Source organism: Eptesicus fuscus, chromosome 8 (genome assembly GCF_027574615.1).
Source record: "Eptesicus fuscus isolate TK198812 chromosome 8, DD_ASM_mEF_20220401, whole genome shotgun sequence".
Classification (NCBI taxonomy): Eukaryota; Metazoa; Chordata; class Mammalia; order Chiroptera; family Vespertilionidae; genus Eptesicus; species Eptesicus fuscus.
Window position 1 is genome coordinate 16,967,246 of NC_072480.1, and position 22,486 is coordinate 16,989,731.

The 22,486-nt window shown below is 40.8% G+C and overlaps 1 protein-coding gene across 6 annotated transcripts in view; it reads right to left on the reverse strand.

Moving 5' to 3' along the window:
• Positions 1 to 22,486, reverse strand: part of RB1 (RB transcriptional corepressor 1) — a 197,836-nt gene that overhangs the window by 174,899 nt on the left and 451 nt on the right. For 4 of the 6 annotated variants that reach the window (XM_054719807.1, XM_054719805.1, XM_054719804.1 and 1 more), the window contains exon 2: positions 19,685 to 19,811. The exons of 1 other annotated variant lie outside the window; for it this stretch is intronic. In XM_054719807.1, the coding sequence (XP_054575782.1) occupies positions 19,685 to 19,811 (127 nt within the window). Of the gene's footprint in view, positions 1 to 19,684; positions 19,812 to 20,594; positions 20,639 to 22,486 lie in introns of those variants that run through there. One more of the 6 variants, XM_028151604.2, reaches the window with a different exon arrangement.

The following is a 22,486-nucleotide window of genomic DNA, read 5'->3' on the forward strand; positions in this document are numbered from 1 at the left end:
TTAAACATTAAGACACAAATAGGTTGAATAGACTAAAAAATAGGCATGTATACCAAATATCTATCAAAAGAAAGCTCACATGTCTTTATTGATATTAAAAATAGTATATTTCAGAGCAAAGAACATTATGGGAGATAAAGATGGACATTTTGTTATATGCTACATTAATATATGATGTATATAAGATATATTAATAACCAAGTGCATTAAGATAATATTAAGGTATAATAATAAAGGAACATTATAAATAATTTTATGCCAATAAATTTAACAACATAGATGAAATGGACAAATTCCTTGAAATCTCTATTGAAGAAATTGTATTTGTAGTTATAAACCTTTCCACAAAGAAAACTCCAGGCCGATATGGCTTCACCAAACATTTAAGAGAGAAATAACATCAATTTTACAAAAACTCTACCAAAAAATTGACAAGAAAAAACTATTTCCCAATTCATTCAATGAGTCAGCATTATTTTGTCACAAAACCAGACAAAAATTGGGGTGGGGGGAACAATTAAAAAAATCAAGTGCTGGCAAGGATGTGGAGAAAAGGGAACCCTAGTTCACTGCTGGTGGGAATGCAGACTGGTATAGCCACTATGGAAAATAGTATGGAGTTTCCTAAAAAAATTAAAATTGGAACTTCCGTTGGACCCAGGGATCCCACTTCTGGAAATATATCCTAAAAACCCCAAAACACCAATCAGAAAAAATATATGCACCCCTATGTCCATAGCAGCATTATTTACAATAGCTAAGATTTGGAAACAGCCCAAGTGCCCATCAGTAGACGAATGGATAAAAAAAGCTGTCTGACATTTACACCATGGAATACTATGCAGCAGTAAAAAAAGAGGGATCTCTTATCCTTTGCAACAGAATGAATGGACCTGGAGACTATTATACTAAGTGAAATAAGCCAAACGGAGAAAGACAAATATCACATGATCTCACTTATTTGTGGAATCTAATGAACAAAATGAATTGAGCTACAAAAGAAGACACAAAGCATGGAGACATGGGACAGACAGACAGACTTCCATGTGGGACTTGGGGGAACAAGAAGAGATAAACCAAAGAACTTATATACTGCCCAGCTGGCGTGGCTCAGTGGTTGAACTGTCGATCTATGATCCAGGAGGTGAAGGTTTGATTCCCAGTCAGGGCATGCCCAGGTTGTGGGCTCAATCCCCAGTAGGGGGCGTTCTGGAGGCAGCCGATCAATGATTCCCTTTCATCATTGATGTTTCTATCTCTCTCTCCCTCTCCCTTCCTCCCTGAAATCAATAAAAATATATTTAATAATAAAAAAAGAACTTATATACTTGTATGCATAGCCCATGGACAGAGGCAATAAGGGGGTGAAGACATGTGGGGTGGGTAGGGCCTGGGAGGAGGGGAGTAAAGGGGGGAAAAGTGGAAGATATCTGTAATACTATCAACAATTAAAAATATATTTTTTAAAAAAAGAAAACTATGGACCACTACCCTTCATAAATATACATGCAGAAATTCTTAACAAAAGTTTAGCAAATCAAATTCAACAATATATGAAAAGGATAGTATATCGTGATCAACTGGAGTTTACTCCAGGAATGCAAGGTTGCTTTAACATTTGAAAATTAGTCAATATTATTAATCATATTAACAGTCTAAAACAGGAAAAGTATGTGATCATCTTAATAGATGCAGAAAAGCATTTGATAAAATCCAACATTTATTTCTAATACATTAAAAAATAACTCTGCAGCCTGGCCAGTTGGACTCGGGGATTAAGCATCGACCTATGAACTAGGAGGTCATGGTTCAATTCCTGTTCAGGGTTATGTACCTGGGTTGCAGACTCCATCCCTAGTAGAGGGCATGCAGGAAGCAGCCAATCATTGATTCTCTCTCAAATCACTGATGTTTCTATCTCTCCCTCTCCCTTCCTCTCTGAAATTAATAAAAATATATTTTAAAAATAAATAAATAAAATATACCTCTGCAAAATAGGAACAGAAGGGAATAGAAGGAAAATTCCTTAATCTAATAAAGGATACCTAAGAAAAACCTACCCCTAATATTATACTTAATAGTGAAAAACAGAATGATTTCTCCCTAAGAGCAGGAACTCTCATTTCTATCCAACATTGTATTGAACTCTTAGGCAATGCCAACAGGTAAGAAAAAAAGGCACAAAGATTAGAAAGAAAAAATAAAACTGTCATTATTCACAGATTGCATAACTGTGTATGTAGAGAACCCTATGAAAACACAAAAAAACATAAAGAGACATTTCACTGATGATGACAAACAAATGGCAAAAAAGGGCATTTAGAACACCTTCAACAACTATGGACTGTAGGTGATGATGTATCAAGGTAGCTTCATCAATTGTACAAATGTTAACACTCTTTTGGGAAGTCTTGATACTGAGAAAGACCATCCATATGTGGATATGGCATATATAGATAATTTCTGCACCTTCTGCTCATTTTTTCTGTGAACCTAAAACTGTTTTTTTAAAGTCTATTAAAAAGATATGTACCATATCATTTGCCATCAGGAAAATGTAAATTTAAAAACCCACAATGAGATTATCACTACACACCTACAAGAATGGCTAAAATGAAAATAGTAACACTACCAAATGTTGGCAAAGATGCATAGAAAGATCACCCTACATTAATGGGAAGAATGTGACCACAGTACAACCTCTCTTGAAAGGTTTGCAGTTTCTTATACAATTAAACATATTAGCATACCACACAACCAGTAACTGCATTCTTGGGCATTTATTCACCAGAAGAATGAAAACTGATGTCAAAAACCTATACATGAATGTTCATAGCAGCTTTATTCATAACTAGAGGCCCAATGCACAAATTTGTGCACAGGTGGGGCCCCTCGGGGTGGCCTGTGGAGATCGGGCCCCAGCTTGTGCCCCAGCCTCACAGCCCCAGATTGCACCCCCAGCCTCGCAGCCCCACCTGGCACCCCGCCTTGGCCTGGCACTGCCCCCTCACCTGCTCCACCATCCTGCTTGCGGGGCGATCAGTTGGGGCTGGGTCCCCCAGCCCAGCTCCCTTAGCTCCTGGGAGCCAGGCGGTGGCCCCGTCCACTGCCGCTGCCGCTGGTCGCCATCTGCGGGGCGATCAGCAGGGTGATCGGTCCCCGCTCACACCCATCTTGGCCTGGCACCACCCGCACACCTGCTCCACCATCCCGCCGCCGCGGTCCTGCTATCATCTGGGCCCATCAGGGCAGGCAGCGCTTCCACTGCCGCCCACTGCCAGCGCTGCGTCACCCACGTCTGCCATGTTCCACACTGCCCCCTGGTGGCCAGCACATGTCATAGCGAGTGGTTGAACTCCGGGTTGAAAGACCACCCAAGGGGACAATTTGCATATTAGGCTTTTATTATATAGGATTATATAGGATAGCTAAAACCTACAAACAATACAGATATCTTTCAATGAGTAAATGGTTAAACAAACAGGTCTAGCCATACCATGGAATACTACTCAGAAAAAAAAGAATTTCACTCTAACGTGGAATATAAAACTGAAAGCAACAAATGAACAAACAAGACAAACAAATAAAAACTCATAGATATAGACAACAGTATGGTGAGGGGAGGGGGGTAATAAAGGATAAAAGGGGTCAAATATATGGTGACAGCAGATTTGACTTAGGGTGGTAAACACACATGCAATACACAGATGGTGTATTTTATAGAATTGTACACTTGATACCTATAATTTTATTAACTAATATCTCCTCCAATACATTTAATAAAAATATATAAAGAAAGAGGAGCAAACTATTTGCAATGAGCTGAATTATTACACATACCCCTTTTTAAAAAGTTATGTGTTGAAACTCTAAGCACAAGTATCTGAGAATGTGTCTGTATTTGAAGATGGGCCTCAAAGAGGTACAGTAAGTTAAAATGAGGACATAAGTGTGGGCCCTAATCCAATATGACTAGTGTCTTTGTAAGAACAGGAAATATGGATACACATAAAAACACCATGGATGTTCACATAAGAAAACCATTCCAGAATATAAGGAGAAGGTAGTCATCTAGTCAAGAAGGGAGGCCTCAGAAGACACTATATCTGTGGACATCTCTTCTTGGACTTCTAGCCTCCAGAAATGTGAGAAAATAAATTTTGTTATTTAAGCCACTCAGTCTGTAGTATTTTATTATGGCAGCCCTAGCAAACTAAAATAGAGATATACAACTTCAGTGAATTCCTAGGAAAATGTGCTTAGTGAAAAAAGCCAGCCCCAAAGGTTAAATACTACATGACTCCATTTATATAAAATCCTTGAAATTATAAAGTATGTCACATTATCATTGAGTAAAAATCTTAATTAAATGTCTATGTAAAGCCAAACTGGTCTATTGGTACTCTCAAGATAATACTTGAAAAGTATTAATCACCTCTGGAGGATGTTTCAGAACAAACTCATTAGTTTGAAAACTAGTCAATAAAAACAAAGAATAGCCCTAACCAGTTTGGCTCAGTGGATAGAGCGTCGGCCTGCGGACTCAAGGGTCCCAGGTTCCATTCTGGTCAAGGGCATGTAGCTTGGTTGCGGGCACATCCCCAGTAGGGAGTGTGCAGGAGGCAGCTGATGATGTTTCTCTCTCATCGATGTTTCTAACTCTCTATCCCTTTCCCTTCCTCTCTGTAAAAAAATCAATAAAATATATATATTTTTTTTAAAAAAAAACAAAGAATAAAGCACTTATCCTACCTTTTCTGAATGAACTATACTTCAAATAAGAATAGTTGATGGAGAAAAGTTTCTCTTTACAGAAGAATTACAACTAATTGAAAAGAGGAATGATAAAATTATCAGTTCACCTTTTAGCAACACCTAATTGATCCAGTAATAATAGCTTACATCAAAAAAGAGAAATAATGAAACATTATGTTCCACCTGACAGCATACACAACATCTCTGAAGTATTTCTTCCAAAAACAATCAAATCAGGAACTAATCAGGCCTCTAGATCCACTTCCAGGAAATTAGACAAATATATTAAACAATGAAGGAGATGAAATCTAAAATATACAATATAGGAACCTCAACAGGATAGATCCCAGTTTCTTCAACAAATAAAATGTAAAAAAAACAAAGGGAAAGGGGGAGGGAAAGAGGTAAAGCCTACAGATTAAAGGAGATTTAAGAGATTAATCAACCAATCATAATGTATGAACCACTTTTAGTACTGATTAGAACATACTGAATCATAACAATTTATAAAACAATTGAAAAATCTTAAAGTCTGGATATTTAACATGAAGGAATTTTCATTAATTTTGTTAGGTGTGATGAACTGTGGTTATTTTTTTAAGAATTCTTATCTTTTCCACATACATACTGAAATATTTATGGATAAAACATCCTATCTGGGATTTATTTTAAAGTAATCTGGGCTCAGAGATAAATATAGTTTGGCCATGTTTAACTGTTGAAACTTTTCTGATTCTCAGGAACTTAAAAATATGAATTTTATCAAAGGTACCACATCAATATTGCTACACATGCATTTAAAAATTCAACTAGTTAAGAGGTTGATGAGAGTTGATACTATTTTCCCTATCTATTTTTATAAATGTCTGATTTTTTATAATAAAATGTTTTTCTGATTCCACTTCTTACTTAGAAGTGGAATCAGAAATAAAAGAAGCTGCAAGTAGTCTACATCTATTAAGACAAAATATAACATTCATATTCATGTTCATAAATGTTTTCTCAAAAAACTGTTTCTTAGCCAGCATGGCTCAGTGGTTGAGTGTTGACCTATGTATGAACTAGGAGTTCACAGTTCAATTGCCAGTCCGGGCACATGCCCAGATTGCGGACCTGATCTCCAGTGGGGGCATGCAGGAGGCAACCAATCAATGATCCTCTCTCATCATTGACATTTCTATCTCTCTCTCCCTCTCCCTTCCACTTTGAAATCAATAAAAATATATTAAAAATAAATAAAATAAAATAAAAATTCAATTATTTTAGCATGGCCGGTGTGGTTCATTGGTTGAGCGTCGACCTATCAGCCAAAAGTCACAGTTTGAATCCCGATCAAGTCACATGCCTGGATTGCAGGCTCAATTCCCAGTGGGGGGGCATGCAGGAGACAACCGATCAATTTTCCTTTTTTTTTTAATTAAGGTCAATTTTCTATCTCTCTCTCCCTTTCCCTTCCTCTCTGAAATCAATAAAAATATATATATTTTTTTAAATTCAACTATTTTAACTGATTAAGTTCTCCTAAAAATTTATAATAATTCTTAAGTCAAATTATTCTGCTTGTATGACTTAATATAGGCACTCCTTTGCACTAATAAGTGCTTTATGTGCATAAATTTATTAAATATAGGAATTAATTACAAGATCCAGAAATTATTAGTTGTCCCTTTTACAGATGAGAAAACTGAGGCTCGGAGATTTTAGGTAACTTGTTCAAGATCATGGAGCTAGTAAATAGTAGATCTGAGACTTGAGTAAGCCTAGTCTGACAACAAATCCTTGCTCTTAGCCCATCCTCTATTCCAGCGATTTTCAACTCATGAACCGAAATAATTTTTAAAACATGTGATACCTGACTATTTAGTCAGGGGCACTGACCTCCTGTAGACTGTAAAAAAATAAAGTATAACAGCCAACACAACAATAGCTGTCTAGTGTGACTGAATCAATATTATACCTATTTTCTGGTCAGATCAGCAAAAAATAAATTTTTTGGTGTGCCGCAGAACTTTAGTATTAGTTTATGTGTGCCATGAGATGAAAAAGGTTGAAAATCACTGCTCTATTCCAATAAACATCATCTTCTCTCAGTTGCCAAAAAGAGTTCCCTGTAATACCACATTCCTTTTCTTGTTTCAAAGATAGCCAATTGCAATTCAAATAGCTACTTCAAAAACAGGTTCATTTTGTTATTACATTTGCTTCTCAGCACACCCACTGTCACATTCTCCCTTAGAAATTATTGCATAAGTGTAGGTGAAGTTCTCAGACCAACCCTCAAAAACTTAAGTCATTAATATTTCTAGGTTAAAGTGTGGTGAATTGTAACAGGACAATACATCATCATTCTCTGATGTACACCCCCCCTCAAAAAAAAGGTACCCAAAATCCCAAAGATAACATGAAATGCCTTTCTTGTCTCCCTCCAGTACACAACCAGAAATGATTTCACATGTTTTAGTCCCCATCATGAGCTCCATTAGGAAAGGAGATTTAAACCATGCCGGTTCCCATGGAAGGCAGGGGCAAAGCCAGGAAGGGAGAAGGGTAGGGTAAGAAAGTAGTAACATTTATTGGTATACTAGAGGCCTGTTGCAGGAAGATTCCTGCAAGAATAGGGCTGCCTTCTCCGCTGCCTCACTCCCTTCTGTCTCTGCTGCCTCACTCCTTTCTGTCTCTGTTGCCTCGCTCCCTCCCTTTTCCGCCACTTAGCTCCCTTCTGCAGTGCTTGGCTTCCTTCTATGTTGTCTTCAGTCTTCACTCCGTGCCTGCATATGCAAATTAACCACCATCTTTGTTGGGTTAATTTGCATACTTGCTCCTGATTGGCTGGTGGGCGTAGCGGAGGGACGGTCAATTTGCATGTTTCTCTTTTATTAGTGTAGATGTGTTCAAGTCTAAAGCCCAAGAGGGCCTATTACTATTACTATACTATTACTGCTAGAGCTGCACTGAACTAACTAGAAACCTAAGTACTATACTGCACTGCTTGCAAAGAGATTTAGAACACAACCCACTTATAAATTGGAGACTATCTATATTCACTAATACTCTCTATAATCAGCTACTCCTTCCCAACTCTCTAAAAACTAAAAGCCTAAGTTTTCTGAAAGAGAGAGAAGTGAAGAAGCTCTGGCTCCTTTTAACTGCATATGCACAAAAACAGCTTTGTATATTTAGTATCCAAATCAATGGTTATACATTTGATGCCAAAATCATTCATCCATGATACAGCAATATTCCTTTTTTTAGTAAGGATTTCTAGAATATGTTTAGATCTTTGAAATTGTGGGATTTGTTTTATCTTTTTTATTACTAGACTAGAAGCCCAATGCACGAAATTCGTGCAAGAGAAGGCCTTCTTTCCCCTGGCTGCCGGCACCGGCTTCCCTCTGACACCCAGGACCAGGGCTTCCCTCGCAGCCCCAGCTTCATCCGGAAGGACGGTCTGCTGAGAACCAAGATCAACAGTAATTAATATAAATGCGAGAAGTCTGGTCAGAAGGCTGAATTGGGCTCTTTGATATTCACAGGGTGAATATTTGCATTTTATTACCTACTGCTGACTCCATGGCCTAAAGCAAACTTCCAGAACAGGTGATAATCTTACTGTTTACTAAACATTACCATTGATATGTCTGTTTGGATTCCTAAAAGGCAATTGTGTATTCTAGTAAATAAAAGCAGATGGGAATGGAGACTCAGTGGAACTTGGCTACTACAGCTAAGCTTCCCCTGGCTTCCCCCATAATTTCCAAATTTACATTTCTTGTCTTGTGTATTAATTTGCACGTCAGCCTTGTCTCCAAGCCTTTGAACCCGAGGCCACCCTGGCTGAGGCTTCACATTTGGCGCCTTGAACTGGGACTTGGAGAAAAAGAATTTGCCAGAGTGGAAAAAGAAATCACCGGACCCAGTGGTGGAAGATGAAACTGCGTGCACAACTCTTATAGCTGCGGGAGCCCGCGGATCCGTAAGTGCTTGAGTAATTTCTTTTGTTTCAGCCAGATCATAATGGGGCAGAATTCGTCAAAAGGGGAGAGACTTTCTTGTAGACTTTTGGCTTGCTGGCTAAAGGATAAGGGAGTTACAGTGTCAGAAGATGTTCTTTTACAGTTTCTACAGATTATTATAGGATATAATCCATGGTTTTCTGACAAGGGTACATTGGATATTGAATGTTGGGAAAGAATAGGTCAGAACTAAGCTCAGCAGCAGGGGAAAAATGTGCCTTCAAATTGTTTCTCCTTGTGGGAAACGGTATCACATTTGCTAGAGCCTTTCAGAGAAGAAAGGCCTCCTCCCTTTGCACCGTCCGCTCCTAAAGAGAAGCAGAAAGATGAATTGGAGGAGTGGCCTTCACGTCCTGATTCTGAAACATTTAAATCGCCACTAAGAATCACCTATGCAAAGAGCCATCCGAAAAGGATTAAAGGACATGCCGTTGGAGGACAGACTTGCTTTTCCTGTTAGACAGGTAGCTAATGCACAATTTCCTAATCAAATAATAAGACAGCATGAAAGATTTGACTTTAAAATGATAAAGGCCTTGCGTGATAGTGTGATACAGAATGGCGCAAATGCTCCATTTACTGGAGAAATTATAACTATCATTTCTGATGCATTCCTAGCTCCTTATGATTGGTATTCTCTGGCCCATGCAACTCTGGATGGAGGAGATTATTTGCTATGGAAAGGAGAATTTTTAGAGAAATGTCAAGAACAAGCTACTTCAAATCTCAGAATGTTCAAATAACTTTTGAGATGCTTGCAGGACAGGGACAATTTAGTGACGTCTAAAATCAGCTCCTCTACGTCCAACAAGCATATGAGCAAATTAGACTTTGTGGAAGAAAATCCTGGTGGACTTTACCAGCAAAAGGAGAATCTGAGGGAGCCTTTAGTAAGTGCATGCAGGGCCCACTGAATCATCCTCTGATTTTGTAGCTCACCTCACTCGAGCAGTGAGATGGCAGATTCAACAGGAGACAGCAGGGGACATTTTGACTCAGCAATTAGCTTATGAAAATGCCAATGCTAATTGTAAGAAATGTCTAACGCCTCTAAGAAAAAATAGTACCATTACAGAAATGATTCGAGCATGTCAGAATGTGGGGGGTCAGGCATTTTTCAGGCAAGCTTACTCGCTGCTGCAATCACAACAAGAAACAAATCATGTTTCAACTGTGGACAGCAAGGTTATTTCAAAAAGGATTGTAAGCAACCAAAAAGGACACAAGGTGACGCTCAGGGAGAAGGCGTGAGCACTCCGCCTCCCAATTCAGGTAATGCAGGTCTATGTCCCAGATGTCAGAAGGGAAATCATTGGGCCAGTCAGTATAGATCCAAATTTCAAAGAAGTGGCCAGCCATTAAATCAAGACATAGGAAATGGCCAGCTGCAGGGAAACGGCCGGAGGGGCTCCCCCCAGCCCCGTTATTAAATAAGGGGAGTTCCACCCTGCCAGAACTACAGTAGATTACCTCCTTCAAGTCACTCCAGAAAGAAATGTTAGCTTTGATCTTAATAGCACAGTAACAATCACCCTGATCCCCGATACGGCTAGACAAGTTGTTCCTACAGGAATTTGGGGACCTGTGCCACCAGGAATGTCAGGTTTAGTCCTAGGAAAGAGTGAAAATACGCTAAAAGGACTAACTGTTTTTTCCTGGAGTCATAGATTCAGACTATAAGGGAGAAATCAAAGTAATTTTAGAATGCAAACATATTATGCAAATTATTCCAGGACAAAGAATTGCTCAGCTCCTGCTTTCACCTTATATTCAGCAAGGTGAAGTTATAAAAGGGAAGAGAGGGACACAAGGATTTGGAAGCTCAGATATACAATGGATACAGAAATTAGCAAGATCCGTCCTATGATTAATCTAAGAATAGAGGGAAAACTGTTTAAAGGTTTAGCAGACACTGGAGCAGATGTTAGTGTTATCAGTCAAGAATTCTGGCCTCCAAGTTGGTCCATGGTAAAAGCTATAGGCTCTATCACGGGTGTTGGAATTCCTGAGAACACACAACGCAGCACTGCAGTGTTAAAGTGGCAAGATGAGGAAGGATAAACAAGATGGTTTCAGCCCTATATAGTCTCTGGAATTGCAGTCAACTTATGGGGCCAAGATGTTTTATAAGGTTTACAAGCTTGTATTATTAATGGCAAGGGACAACAGTTAATAACTCAGATGGGATATCAAGCTGCTCATGGTTGAGGAAAAGATAATCATGAGATTAAAGAACCCATTCAGGCCAAAGGAAACACAGAAAAACAAGGATTAGAATATCAGCCTTTTTAGGAGTGGTCACTGCTCAATCTCCTCACCCCCATGCTGAGCCTATACAATGGAAAAATGATAGGCCTATATGGGTGGATCAGTGGCCATTAACCAAGGAGACATTAAGTCAGTGATGGGCAACCTTTTGAGCTTGGTGTGTCAAACAAAATTCGCCAATAAACTGAGCATAACTCGGGTAGTGTGTCACTTTGAGGAAAAAACATTATTTCGCAAATGTTTCATCCTCAGGAGCAGCAAATGTTTCATCCTTGGCATGCGGCCACCTCAGCGGCCGCGTGTCATCAGAAATGGCTACGCATGTCAGTGCTGACACGCGTGTCATAGGTTCGCCAACACTGCATTAAGTCATATTCATGAATAAGTAGAGGCTGGTCATATAGAACCTTCCAATAGTCATTGGAATACTCCTATATTTACAATCCCTAAGAAGGCAATAGGAAAATGGCGATTGTTACATCATCTTAGAGCCGTTATTGCTACTATGCATACCATGGGAGCTTTACAACCTGGACTCCCAGCACCTTCACAAATCCCTCTAGATTGGTCTCTTATAGTAGTAGATCTTAAGGATTGTTTCTTCACCATTCCCTTGGCACCGAAAGATAAACAAAGATTTGCCTTTTCAGTGCCATCTATTAATAATATAGGGCCTATGAAAAGATATCAATGGAAAGTTTTGCTTCAATGAATGGCCAATAGCCCTACTTTATGTCAAAAATATGTAGCTCAAGCTATTCAGCCTTTAAGGGACAAATATTCCCAGTGTTATATTGTCCATTACATGGATGACTTGCTCCTAGCGAGTCCATAGGAAGAACAGACTTTAGCAATGTTTTCTCAATTAGAAAAGGAACTTCCTAAATGGGGCTTAAAAATTGCTCCAGAAAAAGTACAGAAAGAAATGCCTTTCAAATATCTAGGTACCATAATTGAAAACCAATATGTTAGGCCTCAAAAAGTAGAAATACAAAAAGATTGCCTTAAAACCTTAAATGACTTTCAAAAATTATTAGGGGACATTAATTGGTTAAGACCTTATCTAAAATTCTCTACAGGAGAAATGACAAATGTATTTAATATACTTAGAGGTGACTCTAATCTTTCCTCACCCCGAGTATTGACAGATGAAGCTAGAAAGGAGTTACAAAGAATTGAGCAGGCAATCTCCTTAGCCCAAGTGGCATGAGTACTTCCTGAATTGCCTTTATTGGGACAGATTAATCCCACTGCAAATAGTCCCACTGGAGTCATCTTCCAAAATAAAAACTCTCTTGCTATTATTGAATGGGTCCACCCAGGACATCAATCCTCTAAAACTGCAGTTACATATACAGAACTTATGGCTCAGTTGATATTTCAACTTAGAAAGCGCTGCACACAGCTTAGAGGAGAACCCCAATGTATTTACCTTCCCCTCACTGGGAAGCAATTAGAAATGTTATTTCAGACTGATTTAAATTGGCAAATTGGACTGAGTAGATATTCAGGGGAACTTAGTTGTCACCTACTAAAAGACAAATTATTACAATTTCTGTATCATACTCCTATTATTATACCAAAAAATACTACGCAGGAACCTATTCCTGGAGCATTAACTGTTTTTACTGATGGACCATCAAATAGCAAAGCTGCTTATCATACAATGAATTCAGACCGAGTCATCCAAACTAATCATACTTCTATACAAAGAATTGAGTTGGAAGCTATTAAGGCTGCATTACAGGATTTTCAAGAGCCTCTTAATATTATCTACAACTCTTCTTACATGCAGGTTTATTACATAAAATTGAAACTGCTCGTTTGAAATGGCTCAATGACCAAAGTTTTACTATTTAAACAAGATCAGCAGATTGTACAACAGAGACAATATCCTTTTTATATCATTCACATCAGGGCCTACAGTTTATTACCTGGCCCGTTGGCAAAAGGAAATGCACATGCTGATCAATTGGTTGCTTTATTAGAACAGGCCTCAGAATCTCACCAGCTTTTACATAAGCCTGCCAAAATGTTATCTAGACAATTCTCAATCTCTCAACAGCAGGCAAAACAGATTATCAGAGAATGCCCCACTTGCATGTTACATCTACCTCAAGGGCCTAACACAGAAGTCAATTCTAGAGGTTTGCTAAGGGACCATATATGGCAAATGGATGTGACACACTATACTTCCTTTGGACGCCTTGGGGCATTGCATGTCTCTGTAGACACCTTTTCAAAAGTCCTATGGGCTATTGCATCTACAGGGGAAATGGCAAAACAGGTCATTAATCATTGCCTAGCTGCTTTTGCAGTCATAGGAATTCCAAAAATAATTAAAACTGATAATGGGCAAGCTTACACAAGCTGTCATTTCCATCAATCTTGTAAAAAGTGGAAAATTCAGCACATTACAGGAATACAATATAATTCCCAGGGGCAGGCCATTATTGAGCGACAGCATCAGTGGCTAAAATCCCAACTTGAAAAACTAAAAGGGGGGATTATGATGGAGAAATCACCTATGGGTAAGCTGCACCAAGCCTTAATTACTTTAAAATTTTTCACTTGTGATGCTGATGGCAAAACATCCATGGAGTTACACTGGTGTCAGAATAAAACAAAGGGAAATGGTCTAGTTAAATGCAAAGATCCTGAATCTGGTTTATGGAAGGGACCCAATCCATTGCTATCATTTGGTTGAGAATATGCTTGTATATTTCCAGAAAATTTCTCCAAACCTGTGTGGATTCCTGCAAGAAATATTAAACTGCAACATGGATCCGAGAGAGGAACTAGCCAGATTAATGAGGACCTTGCGCCTGGAGCCACACCTTGCAGCTGTAGACAATCGGCTACCCCAGCCAGCCACAAACAGCAGCAGCCCCAGGCAACACAATGAAGATAAGGAGTGGGAGATGAACACGATGGACGATAAACAGCCCAGAGATGACTTGGGGAGTGATAAAGAAGATGGTCCAGAAAGCTAAACAAATCTGTGAAAAGACCAAAACCCCAAAAACGCCTGAAAACGTCTTTCTTGCCATGCTGGCAGTAGCCAGCTGTGCAGTAATTTCACCAAGGGCTAATGGGGAAGTCCTCCCTGGGTAAAATCCCTTAGGTGGACTGATCACCCACCTAGTATAGTAAATATATGGGCAAAGTATAATTACACGGGTGTCCCCACCCAGCTTCCCTTTTTTATATGACACAAGAATCAAACTACTGCTCCTTTGTGTGTAGAATTAAACAGAGGTTTTTCTGGCTAGCATCACACCAAAGGAGGGGGAAGCAAAAACCTAAATACAATTACTATCACTGCCTGCTTCTGTGAGAGGCTAAGAGAATTTAACATTACTAAGACCTCCCCCCACTAAGCTATTATGTAAAAAGTCTTATGAATGGCACCCACCAGCAGCAAACTTATGAACAGTTTTTTCTTTTGTGGGTTGAAGCCCCTATGGGTCTGCGTATAGTAATAATCAATGGAAATCAGCTGCTGCACTTGCACCACTAACATGATATAGTTTAAAATGATAACTTCAATGAAAAATCACCTTCTTGGTGCTTAAAGTAAAAATAACTCAACCCTCCCCTGACTGGTTTGGCTCAGTGGATAGAGCATTGGCCTGTGGACTGAAGGGGGTCCCAGGTTCGATTCCAGGCAAGGGCATGTACCTTGGTTGCAGGCACATCCCCAGTAGGGGGTGTGCAGGAGGCAGCTGATTGATGTTTCTCTCTCATTGATGTTTCTAACTCTCTATCCCTCTCCCTTCTTCTCTGTAAAAAATCAATAAAATATATATTTTTTAAAAATAACACCACCCTTGATATTTTGGAATTACAGCAGCATATTGTATAATTATCCCAGGCAAACTTACAAACTAATTCCTTAGATGCCTGGCAGCAACTTAAAGGAAGAATTTACTCCTTTTCACTGGATCTCATTACTTTTGCCTTTTAGCATAACCACTATGGCCTGTCTCATTCTTGTTCTTATTTGTTTAATTTTAGTCTGCAGATGCGGAATAAAAGTCTTAAAAGAATCCAAGCTCTGCAAGTGGCACATCAACATCTATTAAGAAATTAAAGAGGGGGAAATGCTGAGAACCAAGATCAACAGTAATTAATATAAATGTGAGAAGTCTGGTCAGAAGGCTGAATTGGGCTCTTTGATATTCACAGGGTGAATATTTGCATTTTATTACCTACTGCTGCCTCAATGGCCTAAAGCAAACTCCCCAACCTGATAATCTTACTGTTCACTAAACATTACCATTGATATGTCTGTTTGCATTCCTAAAAGGCAATTGTGTATTCTAATAAACTACAGGCCCGGTGCATGAAATTCGTGCACTCGGGGGGGGGGGGGAAGAAGGGGGGGAGAGTCCCTCAGCCCAGCCTGCGCCCTCTCACAGTACCAGAGCCCTCCAGGGATATCCAACTGATGGCCTAGGCCCCACGGGAGTGGGCCTAAGCTGGCAGTCGGACATCCTTAGCACTGCTACAGAGGCAGGAGAGGCTCCCGCCACCGCCGCTGCATTCACCAGCCATGAACCTGGCTTCTAACTGAGCAGCACTCCCCCTGTGGGAGCGCACTGACCACCAGGGGGAAGCTCCTGCATTGAGCGTCTGCCCCCTGGTGAGCAGTGCGCATCATAGCAACCAGTCATTCCGCAGTTCGGTCGATTTGCATATTAGCCTTTTATTATATAGGATAAAAGCAGATGGGAACGGAGGCTCAGTGGAACTTGGCTACTACAGCTAAGCTTTCCCTGGCTTCCCCCATAATTTCCAAATTTATATTTCTTGTCTTGTGTATTAATTTGCGTGTCAGCCCTTTCTCCAAGCCTTTGAACCCAAGGCCACGTTGGCCGTAGCTTCACAGATGTCCAGTCTAATTAGCGTATTATGCTTTTATTATTATAGATACTATAGATTGAATGCTTATATTCTCCCTAAACTCATATGCATATTAGCCTTTTATTATATAGGATTATATAGGACAAAAGCAGATGGGAAACTAAATGCCCAACATAATGGTATTAGGAGGTAGGGCCTTTAGGCGGTGATTAAGTCATAAAGGCAGAGCTCTCATGAATGGGATGAGTGCTCTTATAAAAAAGGCTAGAGAAAGCTCCCACCCTTTCTACCATGTAAGGCCAGTGATAAGAATTATGAGTCAGGAAGTGGGCCCTCAATGGACATAGAATCTACCAGCACCATGATCTTGGACTTCCCAGCCTCTAGAATTGTAAGAAATAAATATCTGTTGTTTATAAGCTACACAGCCTATAGTATTTCATTATAGTACCCAGAGTAACTAAGACAGCAGAGATTTTCTTTTTTCTGTATTGATCTGATTAGTAAAAAGAGACAGATATAGTCTAATACAACTAGAGGCCCGGTGCATGAAATTCGTGCACTCAGGGGGGTGTCCCTCAGCCCAGCCTGTACCCTCTCGCAGTCTGGAAGCCCTTGGGTGATGTCCGACTGCGGCTTAGGCCCACTCCCTGGGGGCAGCGGGCCTAAGCCGTCAGTCGGACATGCTTAGCACTGCCACGGAGGTGGGAGAGGCTCCCACCACTGCTGTTGCACTCGCCAGCTGTGAGCCCGGCTTCTGGCTGAGCGGTGCTCTCCCTGTGGGATCGGGCCGAAACCGGCTCTCCAACATCCCGAGGGATCCCAGATTGCAAGAGGACACAGGCCAGGCCAAGGGACCCCACCAGTGCACAATCAGGGCCGGGGAGAGACGCAGGAGGTTGGCCAGCTGGGGAGGGACCACAGGAAGGCTCCAGGGCATGTCCAGCCCATCTCACTCAGCTGGCCCATCCGGCTGGACCCTAGCAGCAAGCTAACCTACCGGTCGGAGCATCTGCCCCAGGTGGTCAGTGCATGTCATAGTGAGCAGCTGAGCGGCCTTAGCATATCATTAGCATATTACACTTTGATTGGTTGAATGGCCAGCCAGTCAACCAGACACTTGGCATATTAGGCTTTTATTATATAGGATAGGATGCTGATGAGAAATAAATTCATTAAAAGTGACTGGAGTGCAATTCAGCAATAATTATCAAGAGTTTTTAAATGTCCATAGCTTTTGACTCAGTAATTCAACTCATAAAAATTGACTAATAATCAGAGAGTCATTCATTAATTTATATAAAAAATTATCAAGGACTTATTTTGTGGCAAACATTATTCTTATGAATAAGAAAAGACAGTTATTTCATTATTCTATATAGCAAAATAGTTGTTATATAGCAAAATAGTTGGGGAAAAATAAGTGTCTAATAATAGTAAGAATTAAAAAATTAAAATGCATCTAATGAATAAAATATTATACTTCCACTGAAAATTACATTATCATATTTCAAAAAAATATTTAGCCGAAACTGATTTGGCTCAGTGGATAGAGCAGTGGCCTGTGGACTGAGGGGTCCCAGGTTCGATTCCGGTCAAGGGCATGTACCTTGGTCTCGGGCACATCTCCAGTGGGGAGTGTGCAGGAGGCAGCTGAATCAGTGTTTCTCTCTCATCAATGTTTCTAACTATCCCTCTCCCTCTCCCTTCCTCTCTGTAAAAAAATCAATAAAATATATTTTTTTTTAAATTAAAAAAAAATTTAATAACAAGTAAATGCTCATGATATTAAGAAAAACATTTAAAGCAAGATACAAAAGTATATGTAACTATATCCTATCTAATAATAGACAAATATGCAAATTGACCATACCTCCGACACACCCACAAGCCATGCCCACAAGCCATGCCCACCATCCAATCAGAGCGAGCATGCAAATTAACCCAAACCAAGATGGCTACAGCCACAGAGAGCAAGGTTTCCTAGGTAACAGAGGAAGCCAAGCTTTCCGCCTGCCCTTGCCAGGCCTAAGCCTCCACTTAAGCTACAAAGTTTCAATTATAGAAGGTAAACAAATTCAAACAAATGGCGGCAGAATGGAGCTTGAGAGAGCAGGCCAGGGTTGCCGCCAGCAACAGGGGAAGCAAAGCTTTCCACACACCCTGGCCGGGCCCACCCGCTTAAGGCAACAAAGTTTCAATTATAACCCCAATAGAAATGGCTGCCGGCCGCGGAGGGAGCCCCAGGTTTGGCTCCGCTCCAGGCTACAAAGTTTCAATTGTAGAAGGAAAATAGATTCCAGATACCAGGGCCTCCGCTTGGGTTGCCAGGGGGTGTGGCCAGCCTGCAAACCACCACAGGCCCCTCGCTCAGGCTGCCCCACACCCCAAGGGAACCCCCACCTGATCTGGGACGCCCTTCGGGGCAAACCAGCTGGCCCCCACCCGTGCACCAGCCCTCTATCCTATCTAATAAAAGAGTAATATGCAGATTGACCATCACTCCAACACACAATATAGCTGCCCCCATGTGGTCAAAGATCCTGCCCCCATGTGGATACAAGATGGCCACCACAAGATGGCCAGCAGGAGAGGGCAGTTGAGAAGGACCAGGCCTGCAAGGGAGGGCAGTTGAGAGGGACCAGGCCTGCAAGGGAGGGCAGTTGGAGGTGATCAACCCTGCAGGAGAGGGCAGTTAGGGGTGACCAGGCCGGCCGAGGAGGGAAGTTGGGGACAAACAGGCTGGCAGCAGAGTGGTTAGGGGGTGATCAGGCTGGCAGGCAGAAGCGGTTAGGGGCAATCAGGAAGGCAGGCTGGCAAGGAGTTGGGAGCCAGCAGTCTTGGATTGTGAGAGGGATGTCCGACTGCAGAGGGCAGTCGGACATCCCTCAAGTGGTCCTATATTGGAGAGGGTACAGGCTGGGCTGAGGGATAACCCCCCTCCGTGCAAGAATTTCGTGCACCAGGCCTCTAGTCTATAATAATAAAAAGCCTAATATGCTAATTAGACCAGACGTCCTTCCAGATGAAGCCAGGGCTGCAAGAGAAGCCCGGGTCCCGGGTGCCAGAGGGAAGCCGGTGTCGGCAGCCAAGGGAAGGAAGGCCTACTCTTGCACAAATTTCGTGCATCAGGTCTCTAGTATAACTATAGGTAGGATCCCAAATCTTTGTTTTAGATCTTACTAGCCAGGGACCTTGGTCAAGTTACTTGACCTTACTCTACTTCAGTGTCTTCATCTATAAAATAAAGATTTTACATAATACATGTAAATTAAGGATTTTATATTTCACATCCCAATGGACTGCTAAATCAGTAATTTACAAAGTGCTTACAATATTTCCCCAGTACATATCAAGCACTAGTAATTATTTTCAAATATTATATGCAAAGAAAAAAAATAGAAGAAACATATCAAAATATTATCAAAGATTCTGAATTCTAATAAAACTAATTCTAAGACTTAAAGGAAATTTTAACACTCCCTGCATAATAGAAGATATTAAAAATTATTTTTAAGGTATGGCTTTGTTTTTAAAAAGTCTTAATATTATAGGGAAGTTTTTATAAATAAAATATAACTAAGATTGGCTTTAAAATACTTTGGTGGGGGGTTATGTGGTGAATTTTTTATGTTATCAGAGGTAAATTGCCTCTGGGTAATAGAATTATTACTAGCTTTTCTTTTTTTTGAATTTTTCTATTTTCTAAATTTTCTACAGTGGTCCAAAAATTTATTTTTAAGGTGATAAAAATGTATTAAAAACTTTAGGCAAATTCTTACCAATACTCCATCTGCAGAGGAAACTTTCTCCCAAGTTAACCAAGCTCTTTCTCTGACATGATCTGGTATCTTTAATTTCTGACATAATGCAGTAAAATCAGGTTCTTCGGTTTCTTCAAACTCAAGCCTACCAAATAAAGATATACATTTAATAGGCACAAAATCATAAAATAAACTAATTAAGTAAACATTTGTTTCAATGGTTTGCGAATAATAGCACTATTCTGAAAAGCTAGCATCACTAAATACTTTAGGATCTTATTTATCTTTACAGGATAAATTTATCTTTGAAAAATTTACACTTAGAATTTAAGCATATGGTTATCTTTTTTAGTCTTTTCAAAATAAGGATACCACACAGTGAAAAATGTTTGCTGGCCTGGTGAATCACTTACACTTCAGAGCAGCAAAATAGTTTGTGAAGGAAAGTAAGTAAAATAGCTAAAGCTGTTTGGGGAAACTGGGATAACAATAACAGCAAGAAGAGAAAAACCCATTATTACAGAATTCAATTCACTACCAGTGACTTAGTTAAAATAGAGTCTATAATTATCAATGTTTCATACGTAATCTACCTGCTGGCATTTCTTACACAATGATTAATTTGACATAAATTATTCTTTTTGGATAATTCCTTTTTATTCATTTAATGCCTATTTGACATCTAATAATAATATTATGAGGAGCAGCTAATAATTTTTAATATTAACAGTATGTATAATACTATATAATGTCCATATAATAATAATATGAGAAATAGCTAATAATTTTTGAGTATTTACTATGACCCAGTGTAAAGTAGCTTAGATGCATGGTTTCCCTAAATCCCCAAATTAGCCCTATTAGGTAAGTACTCTTATTATCCTTATTTTACAGATAAATACCAAATCAGAGAAGTTAAAGCACTCACCTGGGATGACAGCCAGTAAGTGGGAACCTTGACATAAACCCAACAATCTAACTTCATATTCATAATTCATGTCCTTGACCACTATTCCAGACTGTCAACCCTCTCTCAAAACATAATTAACTTTTGGTTATCTCAACAATAAAGATAGCATGCTGTTACTAGTGAGAGTTTCCCTTCCAATTACATCATTTAGGCCAGAGATAATGCAACAGAAATATGATCTCAACTCTCAAGGTAGAAATGGACTCTGTAACTGGAAGTCCAGTTGGACTGGGACCTGAATAAGTTTCTTGGCCTCAGTTTACCAGTCAGTGGTTCTATCCTTGCTAAGCAGTTAGTCTACGGAGTTCGACTGCCCGTGCTAAAGAAACCTTTTGTGGATATGGATAATAACGAGCACACACTATTTTTGTATGGTTTTGATGTACAGGATAATTTAATAATTCCATCATTTAAGGTATATAAAAAGTGTGAGAAAAATAGTTTTTTAAAAAAAACAAAGTCCAGATGATGACCAGAGCTTCAATATTTCTGGTTACCATACAACAATCGAGAATGCTTCCAAAGCTCTGTGTACAACACGGAACACTTCACTGAGTCTTTACTGCTGTTTCCAAAGGGGAACTTTCAAGTCCTAGATACAACAGAGTTTAAGCAGAAACTAAAGTCTTCTCCCAGAACATCCTCGCACTTTTTTTTTTTTTGACTGGTGAGTATGACTTTTAACTGACCCATAAGGCAGTCTATTTAAATATATTAACTTTTAATAGTCTTTCACAAGCCATTTCCAAAAACCCATTCCAGTCTTTTACAATTCGGCCTGAATTCTATTAGTGTCTGGGGAGGAGAAAGAAACAGGCCTTGGCAATGGAGTAGAAAGCGGGAGGGAGTGACGAGGGGCAGAAAGGAGTCTCATTCCCCTGCAATGGGTATGTGGTCTTAGAGGACCAGTGCTGACAAGAATAAAGACAATTACACTCTTCCCATCTTAGCCTCTTAACCACAGAGTATCACAATCAAGAAAAACAAGATGCTGCTAAAAAGAATAAATATCTCCCTGTCGTGTTCTACTGCGTTATTCCATCATGATATCAGGACTTTCTTAAATTTAAATTCCATGCATGGGAGCCCAAGGACACTAATTTTGTTACCCAAAACAAAGGGGGTGGGGATGGGGAGCAACAGGACCCTGGCTGGCTCCAAGCCCAAAGGCAGAAAAGGAAAAAATAGTGAGACATGCTGAAGCCAACTAACATGAAACCAGAAAGAAAGAAAAAGTTCAGAGACTTTTCAGCACTTGGGCTAAACCTGTGTCCATACAGCCGTTCCTCTAAAGAGCTTTCTGTCCCACCCGTCACCGCGGTGGCTCCGCACCCCCAAGAACGCCAAGCACTGGCACAGGAGAGCCCGACACAGCACCTCGGCCCAGCGCCCCGGGGACCAGCGACGCCAGGACCCGGCCCCTCCGGCCCCAGGGCGGCCCCGCAGGCCGGCCCCTCCCGGCGGAGGCTCGGAGGCAGCGGCGCGCCCGCAGGAAAACATGTCCAACTGTTGCATCCCCAGGAGACCACGACGGAAAGCCACACGGCCCCCGGCGCACTACGAGCCTCCCCTGGAGACAAGCCCTCCGCCAGACACTAGTCTTTTTGTGTTGTTTTTGGAGGATCCCCCCCCCCCCCCCCCGCCCCGTTTGACGGGGCCTCGAAATCACCCGCCGCCGGCGAGCCTCCAGTCCCGCGGCGGAAAGGCGGCACCTGTCACTTCGCTCAGGGACGCAGCCCCACCCGCCGGACACCTGTCAAGCTGCAGCCGGACCCCTTCCGGCGGCTCTCCCCTCGCCCGCGAATCCGGACCCCGGTCACCCTCCTCCCCCCGGCGCTCCGCCGCGGCGG